Source organism: Lontra canadensis, unplaced genomic scaffold (assembly GCF_010015895.1).
Source record: "Lontra canadensis isolate GAN:19392208 unplaced genomic scaffold, GSC_riverotter_1.0 scaffold4, whole genome shotgun sequence".
Classification (NCBI taxonomy): Eukaryota; Metazoa; Chordata; class Mammalia; order Carnivora; family Mustelidae; genus Lontra; species Lontra canadensis.
Genome location: NW_022630998.1, coordinates 42,386,640 through 42,403,267, shown reverse-complemented (window position 1 = coordinate 42,403,267; position 16,628 = coordinate 42,386,640). Strand labels below are relative to the sequence as shown.

The window sequence follows — 16,628 nt, the reverse complement described above, 5'->3', positions numbered from 1 at the left end:
GAAAATCTACACTGATCCTCTCATTTCTGTTGAGTTACTTGCTTTGTCACCTGCTGACTGTAGAATATAAAGTTAGAGCTCCAAATATGGATCTTGTAAAAACAAGGATGAAGTTTGTGTTCGCCTGTAAAATCTGTTCAGAAAAAGAAGTCTGTGATCAGAAATACAGTCTCTAATTGGAGGATTATTTTACACATCCACAGATTTATGGATGACCTCTTGCTTTTTGAGCACCAAGGGGTCTGTAAGGGACTTCTACACAGAGAGGTATGAGCCATAGCTTCAAATAACCTACAGGGTGTTGAGAGAGCATAAATTTGTATATGCTATTTAAATAATGTGCATTTAGACCATTTTCAGAATACGTGCTCTGAGTCCAGTGCCGGATGTAGATGGTAGATGTTGATAACACAGGAATTGTTATAGTCCTTGCCCTTAGGAAGTATGGGAGATGCAGGAGATGTATGGAAGCACATAAAATTTAACTTAATTAGTCAGAGGGAGGGCTGTCATACTTTCTCAGAGAATATTCTATGAGTAGAGAGACATCACAGAGAAATTTCATTGAATTGAAACATGAAAGAAAATTAGAAATCTAGAAGGCACTACAGAGAAGTGGGTGTGCTAAGCCTCCCCAAAATAAGGGCAGTTTAATGACTTTTCTCCTTTCCTGTCATTCCCACAGCTAATAGGAATATATTCTTCAAAAAATTAAGGGTCTGACCTAGGTTTTTAAGAGTAGTTAATAGCAGGCATATCCCAAGTTCCATTGTAAAGTAGCAGATTTTAAGAAAGTTATTGCCATTGATTAATTCACATTATTAATGAAATTTGGGTCTTGGGCTCAAAACTGAAGTCTGAAGGGTTGGGGCCTGACGTTGCCGTCATAAATTCCTACAGATTGTTACCTAACACTAGCCAGCTTTCTCACAAATGCATGTATTGATCACTGGAGGGATAGGACTCAATATTGAGAGAACGCTGCAGGGCCATAGGCAGTGTTGGAAATCAGCTGAAGGTCGTGCTGAACGCATAGCAAATCCGACAGAGCCCTACAGGGCAGATCTTAACTCTTAAAGCTTTCCATGTAATCCCAGCATGCACCCCGTACCTGGATATAGATGGGTACCCAGTAACTGTGGGGTTGAGGTGAACAATGGGGTTCTCCTTTTCTTGCTGTCCAAAAGTTACCGTGGGAGGAGCCAAGTACCACACTTCTGCTCCTGTTATGTCTTGACTCATGTCTTTGGTGTACATGCCGTTCAGTTCACCATTCAACATTAAATGGCTCGAGTTAGGCTCCGCTTTTCAATGTGCCTACTGAACAGAACAGAAGACATGGCGGGTAAGACCTGAGTTTTTTCGTTTCCTTCCCCATCTATCCTTGATGATATTCTTTGTCCACTTGGTGTGCAACAACTCACTCCTAATAAGTGTCCAAGAAATGGGAGGCACAGCAGTGTTGCTGACTTGGAGGTCCTTTGGCTGTGGAAGTCACCTGAAATGACTTTGGGCTCTACAGGGCAAAATTCTAGAAGGGATATACAGACTCGTGAGTCTGACCAGCAGCTTCTGTCACAGTCCCTGCTCCTGTGGTCCAAGGCTGCCTCCGTTGCTGGTTCACAGATTGACCCTTTGTGAGGAAGAGCCCAGGGAAGTTGTTTGGGGTCCCCCCGCCCCACTGTCTACATATCCAATATAGAAAACTCTCCACCGAAGAAGCAGGCAGGCAGAGCCAGAGGTGTTGTTTATCTATCTCTAAAATGCTCGTTGCTCTTCTCCAGGAGCTCACCTTTTGTTTTAGATAGTAAGTCTGTGTTTTACAGGTGAAGTTCTCTTAGTTGTTATTCATCCTGCTAGAGCTTTTTCAGATCTTGGCATTAGCATTTAAAAGAAGGTCAAAGGGATTTGAAATGGTAACATAGTTTGGCTTTCTAAGCCTTCCTTGTAACAGCGTTGTGTTATATGCCACATGGCTCCAGCCACAGCATATCTTTTTATCATTTCATGTATCTGCTCATAAAATCACAAGAAATAATAAACAAACATGTATGTACATATATACAAATGTGTGTGTGTGTGTGTATATATATATATATATATCTTTAGAAAATATGCATTTGTTTCCTTGGCTGAGACATTTGATGATTTTCATAATTTGTTTTATATTTGATATGATTCAGGATTTTTAAAACCTGCTTCTGTGGAATTTGAATATATATTTCTCATGAAGGTCTCTGGCAAAGCCTCTTGGCAGAATCCAGTCCCATTTGTAACAGTGTGTCCTCCCCTGGTCATGGAGTACCTTTGTTCCTGGATCTAGTCAGCATGGCTCTGAAATTGCGCACACACACCCGCAGCGTGTTGGAGAGCCCTGGCGTCTCTGTCACAGAGCCAACCGGAGGATCCTGCCTCTGGTTCATAAAGGAAGCACTGGAGAGGAGCAACCAGTGTAATGAAATAAAAAGGATACAAGGGATTTAATTATCTTCCCAGTGAACTGTGTAATCATGCAGCTTTCTTCCAAATTTAAGTAGCGGTTCTTGGACAACGCATGAAGTGAGGGATACCCACGCTGGGCTCCCTCATGCCGTCGCTCGTGGAGCACCAGGGTAGCAGCTCTGTTTCGCTCCCTTGGATGCTGCTTCCTTGACGGTTTATACTTGGCAGGCTACTTCGTGAAATGTCGTGGCACCCTTAGGCAAAGGTGGGGGCTGCCATGTGTCTGTTTAGAAATGCTCATAGAGTACTTACTTAGCTTTTGGAATGTGAACGCCAGAAGCATTTTCCATTTACCATCTTTACCTTTGGTCTCATTGCCTCTCATAACTTGTAGGCAAAACTGCTGGGGGAGCAGGGACTTAGGCCCGCGGTCATTTCACATGGCAGATCCATGGAATTACAGAATCCTGTGCTTCTCCAGGTCAGCACCCCACTGGCTCTCTGACTCCTTAAAGTGTGCTTCTTCACCTTTGCCTCCCCCGCTCTCCTGCCACCAGGAGTTAATCACCTCCTTTCGGCTTTCAGGTTAGCCTTCTCAGAGAACTTCGCCGAAGCAATAAAATCTTTCTCCAGCCGCTGCTGTCATGGGTGAAGTCCCTATTGAGGCACATAACAATGTGTCTGGCTTTACCGGCCTAATCAGGAAACTCCAAGTTCAACCAGGTTGCTTTTTCAAAATAGCATTAGTTTAAATGCCCAGTGCATAAGAGAAGCCCTAAAACTTTATCAGCCCCTGCTTCAGAAATTTATTTTCTATGAACTCTGGGGAACTTTTAGATACTAAAATGAAGACCGTAAGATAGTATCATTATTACCCTCCCTACCTATTCACTGAGCCCAGAAAATGAACAGAGCATTGTGTTAGGTCCTGAAGGGTCATACAGCAGAGGACTCCGGGAATAACAGGTCACAGACAAACTCCCATAATCCTTACACCCTGGGAGGTAGGTGCTGTAAATAACAGTGTGTGCCCGCTTCACAGATGAAGGAATTAAAGCAGGAGAATGTTAGCTGAGCAGTGCGAGGTTACCTGGAAGAGGGAGCAGAAGAGGGTTTGCACCCTGCTGTGTGGTGTCAAAGCACGTGCGTTGCGTTAGTCCAACCAGAGTGCCTTATACCTGAGGTTCTCTGATTGCCAGTAATGCAGTACAGTGTTCACGTGGAAAAACAGTCCAATATCAGTCTGCAGTCAAAGGCACAGACTGTAAATATGGCCCAAAGTCCATAGGACAGACAGCTTAAACTAGGGTGGACAGGGAGGAAGAGTTGGAGGTTACAGGTGGAGAGTTAGAGTATGGGAAGGGAGTGCATTATGGTCTCAGTAGAGCAGAGGGAGTGTGTGCAGTCAGAAGGGCAAGAAAACTCAATGTGCTTGAGGTACATGAGTAAATGAGCGTGGCAAGAGCCTGGGTTTGTATATGGGTTGGGGTGTGCAGGTTGGTTGGAGCTGGATTGTAGAGGATGTGAAGCAGAGCAAAGACATTGACCTACAGAACGCGCAACAGTCCCCGTGTGTGTGATGCAGAGAAAGGAATATAGAAATAGTCTACCTCAGGAAGCTATCCAAGGCCAACCGATAAGCTCACGTGGAGCCAGACTGAGAGGAACAGCTCGCTTAGCCTGCTGTTGTATTGAGTTCAGCCAGCTTAAAGCAATTTCCCTCCCACCATGCACAATTACACAAATAGTTAATAGGAAAAGTAAACAAATTGAACATTTAACAGTCTGCTGGCCCCATTTTTTGTTGTTTTTTAAACAAGTACCACAGAATTTCTCTTAGAAGAGTTCACTCGTTCTTTGGAAGAAAGTATTAAGGATGAACTGACCCAGTAAGACAAATTGCACACAGCTCACACAGCCCTCCGTGTGGCCAATGCATCCACCAGGTGGCAGGCTTTACGATTCCTAACCCTGTTGGTGGAAAATGTCGTTTTTCTATTCGTTTACCATTTTCGTTGTCATTAATGCTCCTGGTGAAATATTTGGAGTCTGTATCTTCTGTATCTGTAATTCCTCCTTAGGGAAATTCTCTCAGTGTATTTACGTCAGTCAAGCAAACGGTCCCCTGGAACAAGTCATATATAGAAACAAGGAAGAGAAAACCAGAGCTGGCTTTTATAGGGGAAGGGAACATTTGTAGAGAGCTCAGTGATGTGCTCTGATTTAAAAACCGTGGTCATAACTATTTTCTGATGAGTATGCTTATCACTTATGTTTATTTCTTAAAATGTTCATGCTATTTTTATATCTCTTCATTTTCTTTTTGGCAGTCTGATGTGTTGATCATTCCCTAGATCAATCCAGTACCTGGTTCCCTCACCACCACCCACCAAGGATAAGCCATGCTCTGTGGGGAGCAAGAGAGGTGAAGGACCAGGGCATGCCATGCCCATGATGAGTGGCACAGGCAATAAGGGTCAGAGAGCCAGAGCTCTTCTGCTAGGCTCTGTGACCTTGGGAAGAAGAAACCCCAGTGTCCCTGAATCTATTTTCCCCATCTTTCATGCAAGGATAATGATTCTTTCCCACCTCACCAGGTGCAATGGTAAAATATTGTAAAATATTTACATTATTATATACAAATATATGTTGTATAGAATATATTAAATATATATAGTTTAAATATAGGATAGGTATAATATGTATAATTTGCATGTATTAAATATGTACAAATATTTATTGTAAAATATTTACATTATTTGTAAAAAAATAAAAGAGCCCTCCTGGTGTGGTGGGAAAATAAAGCAAGAGAATATATGTGAAAAACACTTTAATGCTCAGGACACACTTTAAAAAGGCTGCATGGCATTGTTAACTGCTTGTAGATAAAGATAGGAAAGGTGATGGCGAATTATGTTAGGAAGGGTAGAACTGGACTCAGGTTCAGTGACTCACATACTAGGAGAGCCTCAGTGGTCACGAAGGCTCTCTGTCCTGACTGTATGTGAATATGGAAAAGGGTTGAAAGAATGGCAGTGAAAGATGAACTCCAGCCATCCTGGTTGCTCTTTTCATTCACCTAAGGCATGCAGGACAGACTCCTGTTTTCGCAGGACCTCCCGCAATTGTGAAGGGAAGATCCTGTTCTAAACAACCTGCATTGGTAGGCCTTTCATACGTAGAAGCTGAACGCTCTGTGGAAACAAGAAATAGTCAGTCTTTACCATCACATAAAGAGTTATTCTTAAAGTTTTGGCATTTGCATGCAGAACATATAGTTTAGTCTTTCAGAATAATTATTTTTCCTTTTGTTTCAGTTCAAATCCTATATATATACACATATACATATATATGTATGTATGTATATATACATAGGTGTATTCATGTATGTATACATATATATACACATACATATATATGTATATATTTAAAATTAGGACATTAGGCATGGGAATACATGTCTTAAATGTACAAAGAACTCTACAAAGCAGTCAAAATACTAAGACTTGCTCATTCTAAAATGGATATAAGACCTGGACAGATTATTTCCTGAAGAGATAGAAATGACCAAAATAAATGAGACACCATTAAAGAAGGAAGATGAAAACTTGATACAGCTTATTTGTATAAAATTGGGAATTTGTTTAATGTTAATATTCAGTTCTGACAAACCTGTGGTAAGAAATGTATTTATGGGCATACTTGAGTGGCTCAGTCAGTTAAGTGTCTGACTATCTCTCAAATAAATCTGAAGAAAAAAAAACAGGTATATATGTGCTACCCACAAATATACCTGTTGACGTAAACTTTCTGGAAAATAGTGTATTAGTTTGTACCAAGAGTCTTTAAAAAGTTTGGAAAGACCCTTTGATTTGCTGCATTGACTCTAATTATGTAATCTAAGGAAAATGACAGAGATTAAAACAAGTGATTTATAGATAGCGGTATTTATGACAACCCTTAAAAGAATTGAAAAGTAGAAAAGTATGGAAATAAGTTTTGATTCACCCATCTTGTCGAATATTATTTATACAGCCAATAAAAATTATGTTCTCAATGAACATTCAATGATGCAGGGAACGTTTTCCAAGTTACATAATGTGAGATGGAAAAACAACATAAAGCTAAATATTAGATTAACTAAGATTAAAATCATTTCTGAAGTATGTCCGTATACGTGCATAATTTATATGTACCCGAAGAGATCAAGAAATATGCTGAAATATTATCAGTGTTAGCTGAGTGATAGGTTTCTCCGTGATTTTTATTTTTACTTATACTCTACAATTACTTCTTATAATATCATGTATTATTTCCCAAATTGGAGCGGCGGAGTAGATGTTAACATGAAAGCAGTCAGTCCTCCTTGGTTGAGTCCCCTGACCCCACCATACTCAACTCTCCTATCACTTAGAGCTGAACTGCTAGGTGTTTCCCAGGCATAGGCCTTTGAAAAGAGCCTTCTCCTTATACTTCTTGTCTTTTCGAGGTAATCAGGGCCATCTGTGGCTTTGAAAGGGTATGTTTCTCCCCCAATTATTAAGAAATTCAAGAAGAAGTCATTGATGTGGGAGTGAAGGGAATTAGTCCTACCATCTGCCCTTGGCACCCCTCAGCCCGGCTTCTGACTCCACTGTCCTCTCTAACCTCAGGGCCTTCCCAGCAAGCCCTGTTCCAGCAGTGAATGAAATACCCAGAAATCCACCAGGAGTTACCCCCCTATGCATGGCCCGGTTAAAGAGAGGCTGTTTTATACTCACTGGCATCAACTTTCTAGTTCTGCAAGCTGACAAGTCTTAGGGTGACAGGAAAGAAATCTTTTAAAATACTTAAAAATAAAAGTCTCTTTCAGTTTTCCTAGTCTATGATTTCTAGGTCAAAGGAAAAACACAAAAAGGAGAAAAAAGTAAAATAAATCAACCAAGAACAGATAGCCCCTGGGCACATTTATACTCCATACCTATGGATGAAGGTAACTTATTTATAGAGCACTTTTCACGTGTCACACTTGGTGCTGAAGCCTTTCTTAACTCCATCCTGTGGAGTCCTCACATGAGCCCCTGTGAGATAGGTCTGACTCCGCTGGTAGATAGGGCAGGTGTTTGAGGCCCAGAAAGGAGAAGCAGCCTCCTGCAGTCACAGGATTCAGATTTGACCTCGCATCTGTGGAGTCCAGAGCCTGCCCTCTTAAAGCAACCTGTCATTTTGCTGTCTACCCTTTGTGTTCTATTAGGATGTCCCTGCTTTATTAAAAGGTTACTTAGAAAGGGAAGGCTTTTGTACGTATGTCTTTAGGTATCTTTATTTGTCTTTGAATCTCCTAGCCCAGTTCCAAATCTTGTTTCCTCCCAGAATTTCCCTTTAATACCACCCCACTTTTTTTTATAGAGTGGAAATAAGGTGTCAATCACTACTACCCCGTTTGAAAACACATCAATCAAAACGGGACCAGCCAGGAGAAACAGCTATAAGAGCCGGATGGTGAGGCGGAGCAAGAAATCTAAGAAAAAAGAAAGTCTAGAAAGGTTAGTTAAAGCAGTATTTTTGCGATTTTGGTATATACCCTTGTTGGAGGAAAGTTACTCCTTACCTAATTTAAACACTTCTGTGTGAGAAAGATCCATTGCTCTGTGAGAAATTTCATGCTGTGGTTCAGATATTTGTACATTAAAGTTCATATTCATAATAGCATTATTTTTCACAATGAAAAGATTTACAGAGTTACATTGTAGGAGAATTCAGATTGGGTTTTTTTTGTTGTTATTTTGTTTTTCTTTACTGTGTGAGTACCATGAAAAGCGATTTACTGTTTCTTAAGCCTCTAGAATTCATTTCAGGTGAGTTGGATTTAAGGCGTTGGATCTTCAGGCAGTTTTTAGCATTAAATCTACATTACTAATAGCCTTTACATTACCTGAAAACATACAATTTTTTAAATGGCAGATATTTGGAAATAACTATGTCTTAAAAGCATCCAAGTAAGCCTAAAAATAAAGAGGTTTTGTTTTACTGGCTGAAGATCTAACTGGGGTACACATTTGCAATCTGGGAGGCACTGTGAGTGTTTTTGTGCTCTCTGCACACTGGCAATCTTCGTGTATGTGCTTGCCGTGGGGACATTTCTCCCTAGTCAGCTGTCTGGATGGGCTCCCTGCATGATGTCCCAGCAGTATCCCTCCTTTGCCTACTTAGATCTAATGTGTCTGATTGTATTAAGAGGATTTTTAGTGATAGAAATGTGGGAAAATAAGCAGATGAAAAAATAATGCTTATTAATTCCAGGAAAGACAAAAGCATACAGGAAAGGAAATGGAATCATGCTTTGCCTAGCCCAGCTGTGGACAGTATTTATAATATAAAAATAGAGAGGAAAAAAGACCACCCTTTTCTCTAACTGAAAGTTTTGGTTTAGCTGTAGAGGGAGGAATAGAAAAAGGGAAGTGTATTTGGTCAGAAGGCGGAAGGGTGCTTGGGGAGGAGCTTAATCCTCATCTTCTGTGCTGGGAAGTCAATAGATACTTTCTAAAACTGAAAAACGAAAACATGGTACAAAGAGATTCCATAGCAATGTGCAGACAGATGGAAGAAACAGCTCAAGGAGTAGAAAGTGGTTTCTCAGCCAAGTGCGCCAAGGACAGAGTAGCACAGTTGCTGTTCTTCATTATGAACTGTGTAAGATGATGTCCTAATTTAACCCAACTACATTTATTGCTTTGATTAAAATTAAACACACCAGTTCTGAGATGTGTAGTCTATTAGATATTAGATAAATGAGTGATTTCTATATTTTTTAATGTGTGCTTTGTATCTGGATTGTGCTTTAAGTTAGACAGAACACATTTTTTCCAACGGGTAGCAGTGCTTAAACTTGTGCTTAAGCTCATTGTGGGGGTGAGTGAGGCTTGCATAATGGCAAAGGTAAAAGGAACTTTCTAGAGCCACTTGCATTTCTAAGCCGTCAGAGGCTTTTTTTTTCTTGCTTTAAGATACGCTTTTTGAGCACTAAATACACATTTGCTTCTGCTGCAGCATAGCGTCTGGTGCCCTGCTGACACGATAAGCTTCAGTTCACCTTTCTCACTTTTTCTATGTTAATGTGCAGCCTACATTGTCATTACGAATTTTCAAGAGCCCACTGTGGTATAAGCACCGCAAACAGCCCCTCCTAGATAAAGCCGCTGCCCCGCGTATCACCATTACAGAATTCTATATCTAAGATAATGGTTTTTCTTTCAGAGATTTACGTGGTTTTACCTCTTAATTAAATTGTATCATTGTATCTGAGGGCACATGCTCAGAAGCTTTCAGGTCAAGAACGCCCTCCTCATAAAACCTGACAAATAAAGAAATGAGTAAATGTCGCATGTATTTTATATTTTTCCTTTTTTCTCAGCTCTGCCTGAAGTATTGGAGAATTGGGAGAGCTTCCACTGTATACTATCAAAGACTCTTCCTTCCTAAGTCATAAGGTTTTTAACTTGAAAGTGGGAACCTGCACCTTAGGGTAGGATCTGCCCCGGGACCGCTGTCCCTGCTGCTGAGGTGTGAACTGACTACACAGGTGTTGAGGGGGATGGGGAGGCCCCAAATGTAGAATCTAATCTGTTGTCTCCGGTTTTCACTCCAGGAGAAGATCCCTTTTCAAAAAACTAGCCAAGCAGCCTTCTCCTTTGCTCCACACCAGCCGAAGTTTCTCCTGCTTGAACCGGTCCCTGTCATCAGGGGAGAGCCTCCCGGGTTCCCCCACACACAGCTTGTCTCCCCGGTCCCCCACGCCCAGCTATCGCTCCACCCCCGACTTCCCATCAGGTGAGCTAGTCTCCTGGCCCACACAGCAAGGGAGAGTTGAGAGGTGGTCAGAATCACCCTGTGAGCTCCTGAGGGACAGGAGGCTTATTCCAGGTTAATGAAAGATGGTTGAGGATGTAGATGGTAGTGAACAGGATTTATAGGGCAGTCGTGAGATGTGGTTGTTTAGAACATTAAGGCAGGAAGTACTGGGTTGGACCCTGGTGTGAGGAAGATGTATCTGAAAAGCATGTATTCATTAGAGTTAAATGCTGAGACAATTTGCTGACCTTTATCTGAGCTGATCGAAAAGAGTTTGGGTTGGAAGCATGGAAAGAAAAGGGAAGGAGTCCATTGCTCATGGCTTTCTGTTTTCTACCCACAGGTACTAATTCTTCCCAGAGCAGCTCCCCAAGCTCTAGTGCCCCCAATTCCCCAGCAGGGTCAGGACACATCCGACCCAGTACCCTTCATGGCCTGGCCCCCAAACTCAGCGGACAGCGCTACCGGTCAGGAAGGCGTAAGTCGGCTGGTAGCATCCCCCTCTCCCCACTGGCCAGGACCCCCTCTCCAACGCCACAACCCACCTCCCCGCAGCGGTCACCATCCCCTCTGTTGGGACACTCGCTTGGCAATTCCAAGATCGCTCAAGCCTTCCCCAGCAAAATGCACTCCCCGCCCACCATCGTCAGACATATCGTGAGGCCGAAAAGCGCAGAGCCCCCAAGGTCCCCGCTGCTCAAGCGCGTGCAGTCGGAGGAGAAGCTCTCCCCCTCCTATGGCAGTGACAAAAAACACCTGTGTTCCCGCAAGCACAGCCTGGAGGTGACCCAGGAGGAAGTGCCGCGGGAACAGCCTCAGCGGGAAGTGACCTTGCAGAGCTTGGAGGAGAACGTGTGTGACGCGCCCTCCCTCAGCCGCGCCAGGCCCGTCGAGCAAGGCTGCCTGAAGCGCCCCGTCTCCCGGAAGCTGGGGAGACAGGAGTCTGTGGACGAGCTAGACCGAGAGAAGCTGAAGGCCAAGGTGGTAGTGAAGAAACCGGACGGGTTCCTGGAGAAGCAGGAACCCCACCAGAAATCCCATGGACTTGGTAGTGATTTAGAAAACCTCTCAGCTTTGAGGCTGGAAGAGAGAGAGAAGAAAATATACCCAAAGCCTTTAGAAAGGTCAAACCATTTTGAAAACAAAGGGGCCTTGCAGGAGACCCAGTCCCTGGGCAGTCTACTGAAGGGGGCTCTTCACAAGCAGGCCAGTGTTCGGGTCAGCGAGGGGGTGACCTCAGAAGGGGCAGCAGCGGGCCATGTCCTGGCACCCGGGGACCACAGCCAGGGCATCTGTGACTTCAAGCGCACCCCTGCTGCCAGCACCCTACAGGACAGTCTCTGTCACGCCACAGAGAGGTCCAGCTCCACGAAGGGGGAGAACGTGGAGAAGGCCTCCCAGGCCAAGGATTGTCTCCGATGTGAGAAGTTAGACAGCAAACTGGCCAACATCGATTACCTCCGAAAGAAAGTGTCACTTGAAGACAAAGATGCCAGCCCGTGCTCTGTGCTCAAGCCCAAGATGACCTCTAGTGCCCACGAAAGCCTGCCTGGGAACCCAGTCCGGGCTGTGGGTGGACAGCAGGAGGCCCTGCCAGTCTCTGAGAGCCGAGCGTTCATCAGCAGTGCCCACCCGGCTCAGATCAGTGCTGTTTCTTTTGTCCCTCTCAAGGCCCTCGCCGGCCGGGTGGATGGTGGAGGGGAAAAGCCGGGCTTGGTCGCTCCTGAGTCACCTGTCCGCAAAAGCCCCTCCGAGTATAAGATGGAAGGTAGGTCCGTGTCCTGCCTGAAGCCAATTGAGGGCACTTTGGATATTGCGCTCCTGTCTGGACCTCAGGCCTCCAAGACAGAGCTGCCATCCCCGGAGCCTGCACAGAGCCCCAGCCCAGCCAGTGATGTGGGGCCCTCTGTGCCACCAGCTCTCCCCAGCGGCGGGGGCATGAAGGGTGACACAGTGGGTCAGAGGGAGCCTTCCCCTGCCAGCTTCAGGATGAGTAAGTCCTACCTGCTGGAGTCCTGGTTCCCATCCTCTAGCCGGGGTCTCCAGAATTCACCAGCAGCTTCCTTGCCTGAGCCAGACCTAAAGCGGGACAGGAAAGCTTCCCATGCTGCCAGGAGCCCAGTGATGGTCATGGAAAGCAATCCCCAGCAGAAGGAGGGGGGCCCCAGCAAACACCAAGGCCACAGCCCCGACATTAAACTCCTCCCCTTCCTGGGACAGAACCCCCACAGCACCGACCCATCCAGGTCCCGCAGCCTGCTGCCCCCTGAAAATACCCCCTCGAGAGAGAAGCTGAGCCTGAGGGAATCCTCTGAAAGGGGCCCTTCCGCAGCCAGAAGCGAGCGGTCTGCTGTGAGGGTTGACTCCCAAAGAGACCCCTCCACCGAGCTGTGTCCTCCAGAAGCTGCTAAAACCCGTGAGGATTCCAGAAACCTCCCCTCTGGGGGAATGCCCCGCCCTGACTGCTACACACAGCCCCACCCCACAGACAAAGCATGGGGGCCTTGCGGCCAAGCAAGCCCCAGAGATGGCCGTGTGGAGGTGAGGCCGCTGGCAAGGGAGGACTCTCATTTGCCTTCAGCAGGGACTCCTGAGAGGGAGCTGGGCAGAGGAAAAGGTAGCACAGAGCCCCAGCCAGAAGCCCCTCCGGCCCGGCGGTCCCAGCCGCCACCCGGCCCTGAGAATGGGAAAGGAGACCTCCTCTCTGGTTACCCCGTCTTGCCGAGAGACAGTCCCAAGGAGCTGGAAGGGAAGGAACAGCCTCCGCAGAAACATGTCAGCGGTAGCTCTCAGCCAGTCCCAGTCACCAAAGAACTGCACGGCCTGGCGGCTCGGCCACACAGCAGCTCGCTGAGCCACGGCTCAGGCGGAGAGCCGGGGGGGCAAGCCCTATGCTGCAGAACCCGGCCTGGGCCTCCAGGGCCTTCCCAAGCCGACCACAGCGCACAGTGAAAGCAGCAGCCACAAGCCCAGACCTGGCCCTGACCCGAGCCCTCCAAAGTCGAAGCACCCAGACAGGGCCCTCTCCTCCCAGAAGCCAAGCGGTGGGCCTGCAGTGGGCAGAGAGCCTGGTTCTCAGTCCCCTGTTGGCCCCAGCCGAGAGGGGAAGGGCTGCATCAAGGGCGTCTTGGATGTGTTCCCTGCCCTCCCAGGCTCCCAGAACACAGCTAGCGATGCGATGGGCCAGGGAGGAGGCGGACCCTCAGTCCCACTGCAGGCCGAAGGGGGTCTTCTAGACACCAGGCTGAAACCCGCCAGTGGTGGGCATCCCCCGGAGGGGCTAGAGAAGCCCACGCTCCTGCCATGGCAAGGACGCCCAGGAGGTGATGAGTTGGTAGACCAGAAACCCGCCACTGTCAGCGAAAAGCAAAACCTGTCTCCAAAGCACCCCAAACCATCCACTGTGAAAGACTGCCCACCTCTGTGCAAACAGACAGACGCGAGTCCAAGTTCACCGGCCGCCGCTACCACTGACAGGAAGTCTGAGGGCAAGAAATGCACTGAAGCACTTTATGTCGCCACAGAGAGTGGGAAGCCCGAGGCCAGCCTTCCCCTGGCACCCGGCGAGGCCAGGCCAAAAGGCACAGAGAGGCCAGCAGCTGCTGTTGGGAAGGGCTTGCCAGAGGCCAAGGGGAAAGGGCTGAGTGCCCAGAAGCCACTGAGTGAGGCAGGCAAGCCCAGTGGCATGAAGCGGTCACCCTCGGCCACTGGGCAGAGCTCTTTGCGATCCACTGCCCTCCCGGAGAAGTCTTTGAGTTACTCTTCCAGCTTTCCTGAAGCCAGACCGGGGGCACGAGAGGCCAGCACGAGTGGCAGTGACGCGTCTTCCACCAAGGCTGGCGGGGCTGCGGCTAAGGCCCTGCCTGCGGGGGATGGCAGAACCCACATGACCAAGAGTGACTCCTTGCCATCTTTTCGGAGCCCCACCGTCACTCTGGAACTGCACCACCCTGGCCCGAGTGTGGCGGGAGGTGCCGGCCACCGGGACAGGGCCCTGTCAGTAACTGCCACCGCAGGAGAAACCAAAGGGAAAGAGCCTGTTCCAACCCAGCCCCCTCAGACTCGGAAACAGAACCCGGGCAGAGAAGTCACCAAGGCGTCCCCAGCTCCAAGCCCTGACCGGCCCATCGCCCTTTCTTCCGAGAAGGACTTTGTGGTCCGGCAGAGGCGGGGGAAAGAGAGTGTGCGTAGCAGCCCTCACAAAAAGTCCTCGTAGTGGGGCAGGCCCCAGGCCGGACTGGGGAGACCCCGACCTGAATGTGTACCTGAGTCTTGACTACCTTTCGAAACCAGCACTGTGTGGCATCGCCCGCCGGGCAGAGCCTGGAGCCTCACTGCGGATGGACGGGGAGAGGGAGAGAAAGTCGGAAAGAAAGAGGGGACCTTCTTCCAATTGCCTTCCCGATCGTTACCGGTAAAACTGTTACCAGATAGTGTTTGTACAAACAACAACAACGGAATAACCTTTACAGTTGAGGGTTGCTGAGGAAAAAGATTTTCTCTGTAAATACCTAGCGATGTGTTTGGTTTGGGACTGAGAGTCGGTACCTTGCTGCTGTGATTGCGTTGTTTACCACAGCTTTGTTTTGTTTGTTTTTTTTTTTCCCAGTTAAGATTTTTACTTTACCACTTATCATAACGTAGTAATGAAGCAAAACGGTTAAAACTGGGTGTATTGAAAAGTAGAGCTACGCTCCTATTCGTGTACATATGCACCCACCCACATGTTTTGGTCTGTGGTTTAAGAGAATATTTCAAGGCTACATTTTTCTACGTTAAAGCGTTCTAAGTAGAGTTAAAGGTGGAAGAAAGTCCTAGATACAGTAGATCGTGAGTTTTTGTGTGTACTTTTCAGGAGAGATTTTGGTAGTACTGTATCTGGATACCTGTGTTTCCAGATCCGAAAGCAAGAACTACTCTAATCACTGCATCTGGAAGCTTTCCTCCGTTAGGAATGGCCAGAACCAAGGGAGATAACCATTGTCACCGCACAGCCATCCCAGTGGACGTTCTGATCCTGGGTCCAACTATCTGAAAGGCCAGTTGTCCTTGTTTGTGAGTATGGGGGGGGCCTTCACCCTCCCTGGAGTGCGGGCTATAAACACACGTCAACTTTCTTGCTCTTACTTTCCCTTCTTTTTCTTTCCACACTCTTAAACTCAGGCCTTTATGCTATGAGTCACTAGTCCAAGAAGCACACATTTCGTAGGACTTTTGCACCAGCCCTGCTCTTGAACAAAAAGGAAAATTACTGGCCGCACACGAATCTGACAGTGCTTAAATCGAGTAAGAAGGATCAGGCATTGGAAGAGGTTTTAAATTTTGCTTTGTTGAGGGGAAAAAGGGGGTGGATTTTGGCATCATAGCATATATATTAATGAATAATCAGGACATCAGATACATTTTAATACATAGCTGGGGCCTTATGTTGTAGATGAAGCTTGCTGTTTTTAGCAAGTTCCTGGGTTTCACATTCATTTCTGATGCATCGAGTAGCTCCATACATTACATAACACGATCTCTTTATTTGTATGCAAAAAAAAAATAAATACTGTATTAATAAAGAGCAGCATTTTTTTAATAAAAAATAAAAAAGACTCGGTGGAGCTATTTGGTGCTTGAATGTGTCCTTTTTACTTTTGCTAAGCCTTATTTAAATTTTGTATACCATGGAATATGTAGAATTTGTCAAATCATTTTAGAGCTGAGGGGGTTTTTTGTTTGTTTTCGTTGCAGTTGTCCTGGTGGCTTGTTTTGTATTGTAAGACGACACTTGCTGACATAAGTACTAAAGGCACTAAAAGAAAATACACACAGATAAGTCTTTATAAGATGTTTGGGATCCATAGCAGGATTTTTTTGGTTTTGTTTTTCAAGAGAAAAAAATATTACCGATAAATACTAATTCAGCACCCAAACCCCCTCGGATGTCTTAGTATCTTCAAGCTATAAAATTGTTCCTCTAAGCACAGCCTCTGGATTGTAAATTATTTAGCGAGGCTGTAAACCCTGCTCCAAAAACAAAGGCATAACTTAACTGACTGCTTGGTTGTCCCTCATTGTACAATGAGATGGGAATGGAAAAAAATAAATAAAAATAAAAAAGTCTCCTCCTTGCCCCTGATTTTTTTTCCCCATGTAGTTTCAGCTCTTCCCCATCGCTCTGTTGTGAAATTGTAGAAGAAATAAGTATTGTAAAAGAACTCAAATGGGTTTCCAAAGTGGTCTCAACATTTATAATTCATATCTGTGTTTGGTGGTTGTCATAACCCAGTCTTCTGTATCCAGACACCTCGACAGATCTATCGGGGAGGTAGTTCATGGTTTACAGCCTTTGCTTTTTAACTGTCCAGTTT

At 46.0% G+C, this 16,628-nt stretch overlaps 1 protein-coding gene across 1 annotated transcript in view; it reads left to right on the top strand.

Annotated features, from left to right (window-relative positions):
* MAST4 (microtubule associated serine/threonine kinase family member 4) overlaps positions 1-14,753 on the top strand; it is a 557,439-nt gene extending 542,686 nt beyond the window's left edge. The window contains 4 exon segments of the mRNA XM_032849379.1: positions 7,831-7,967; positions 10,070-10,251; positions 10,616-13,149; positions 13,151-14,753. Coding sequence (XP_032705270.1) covers positions 7,831-7,967; positions 10,070-10,251; positions 10,616-13,149; positions 13,151-14,488 — 4,191 coding nt within the window. The 3' untranslated portion in view covers positions 14,489-14,753.
* Positions 14,754-16,628: the final 1,875 nt, after the last annotated feature.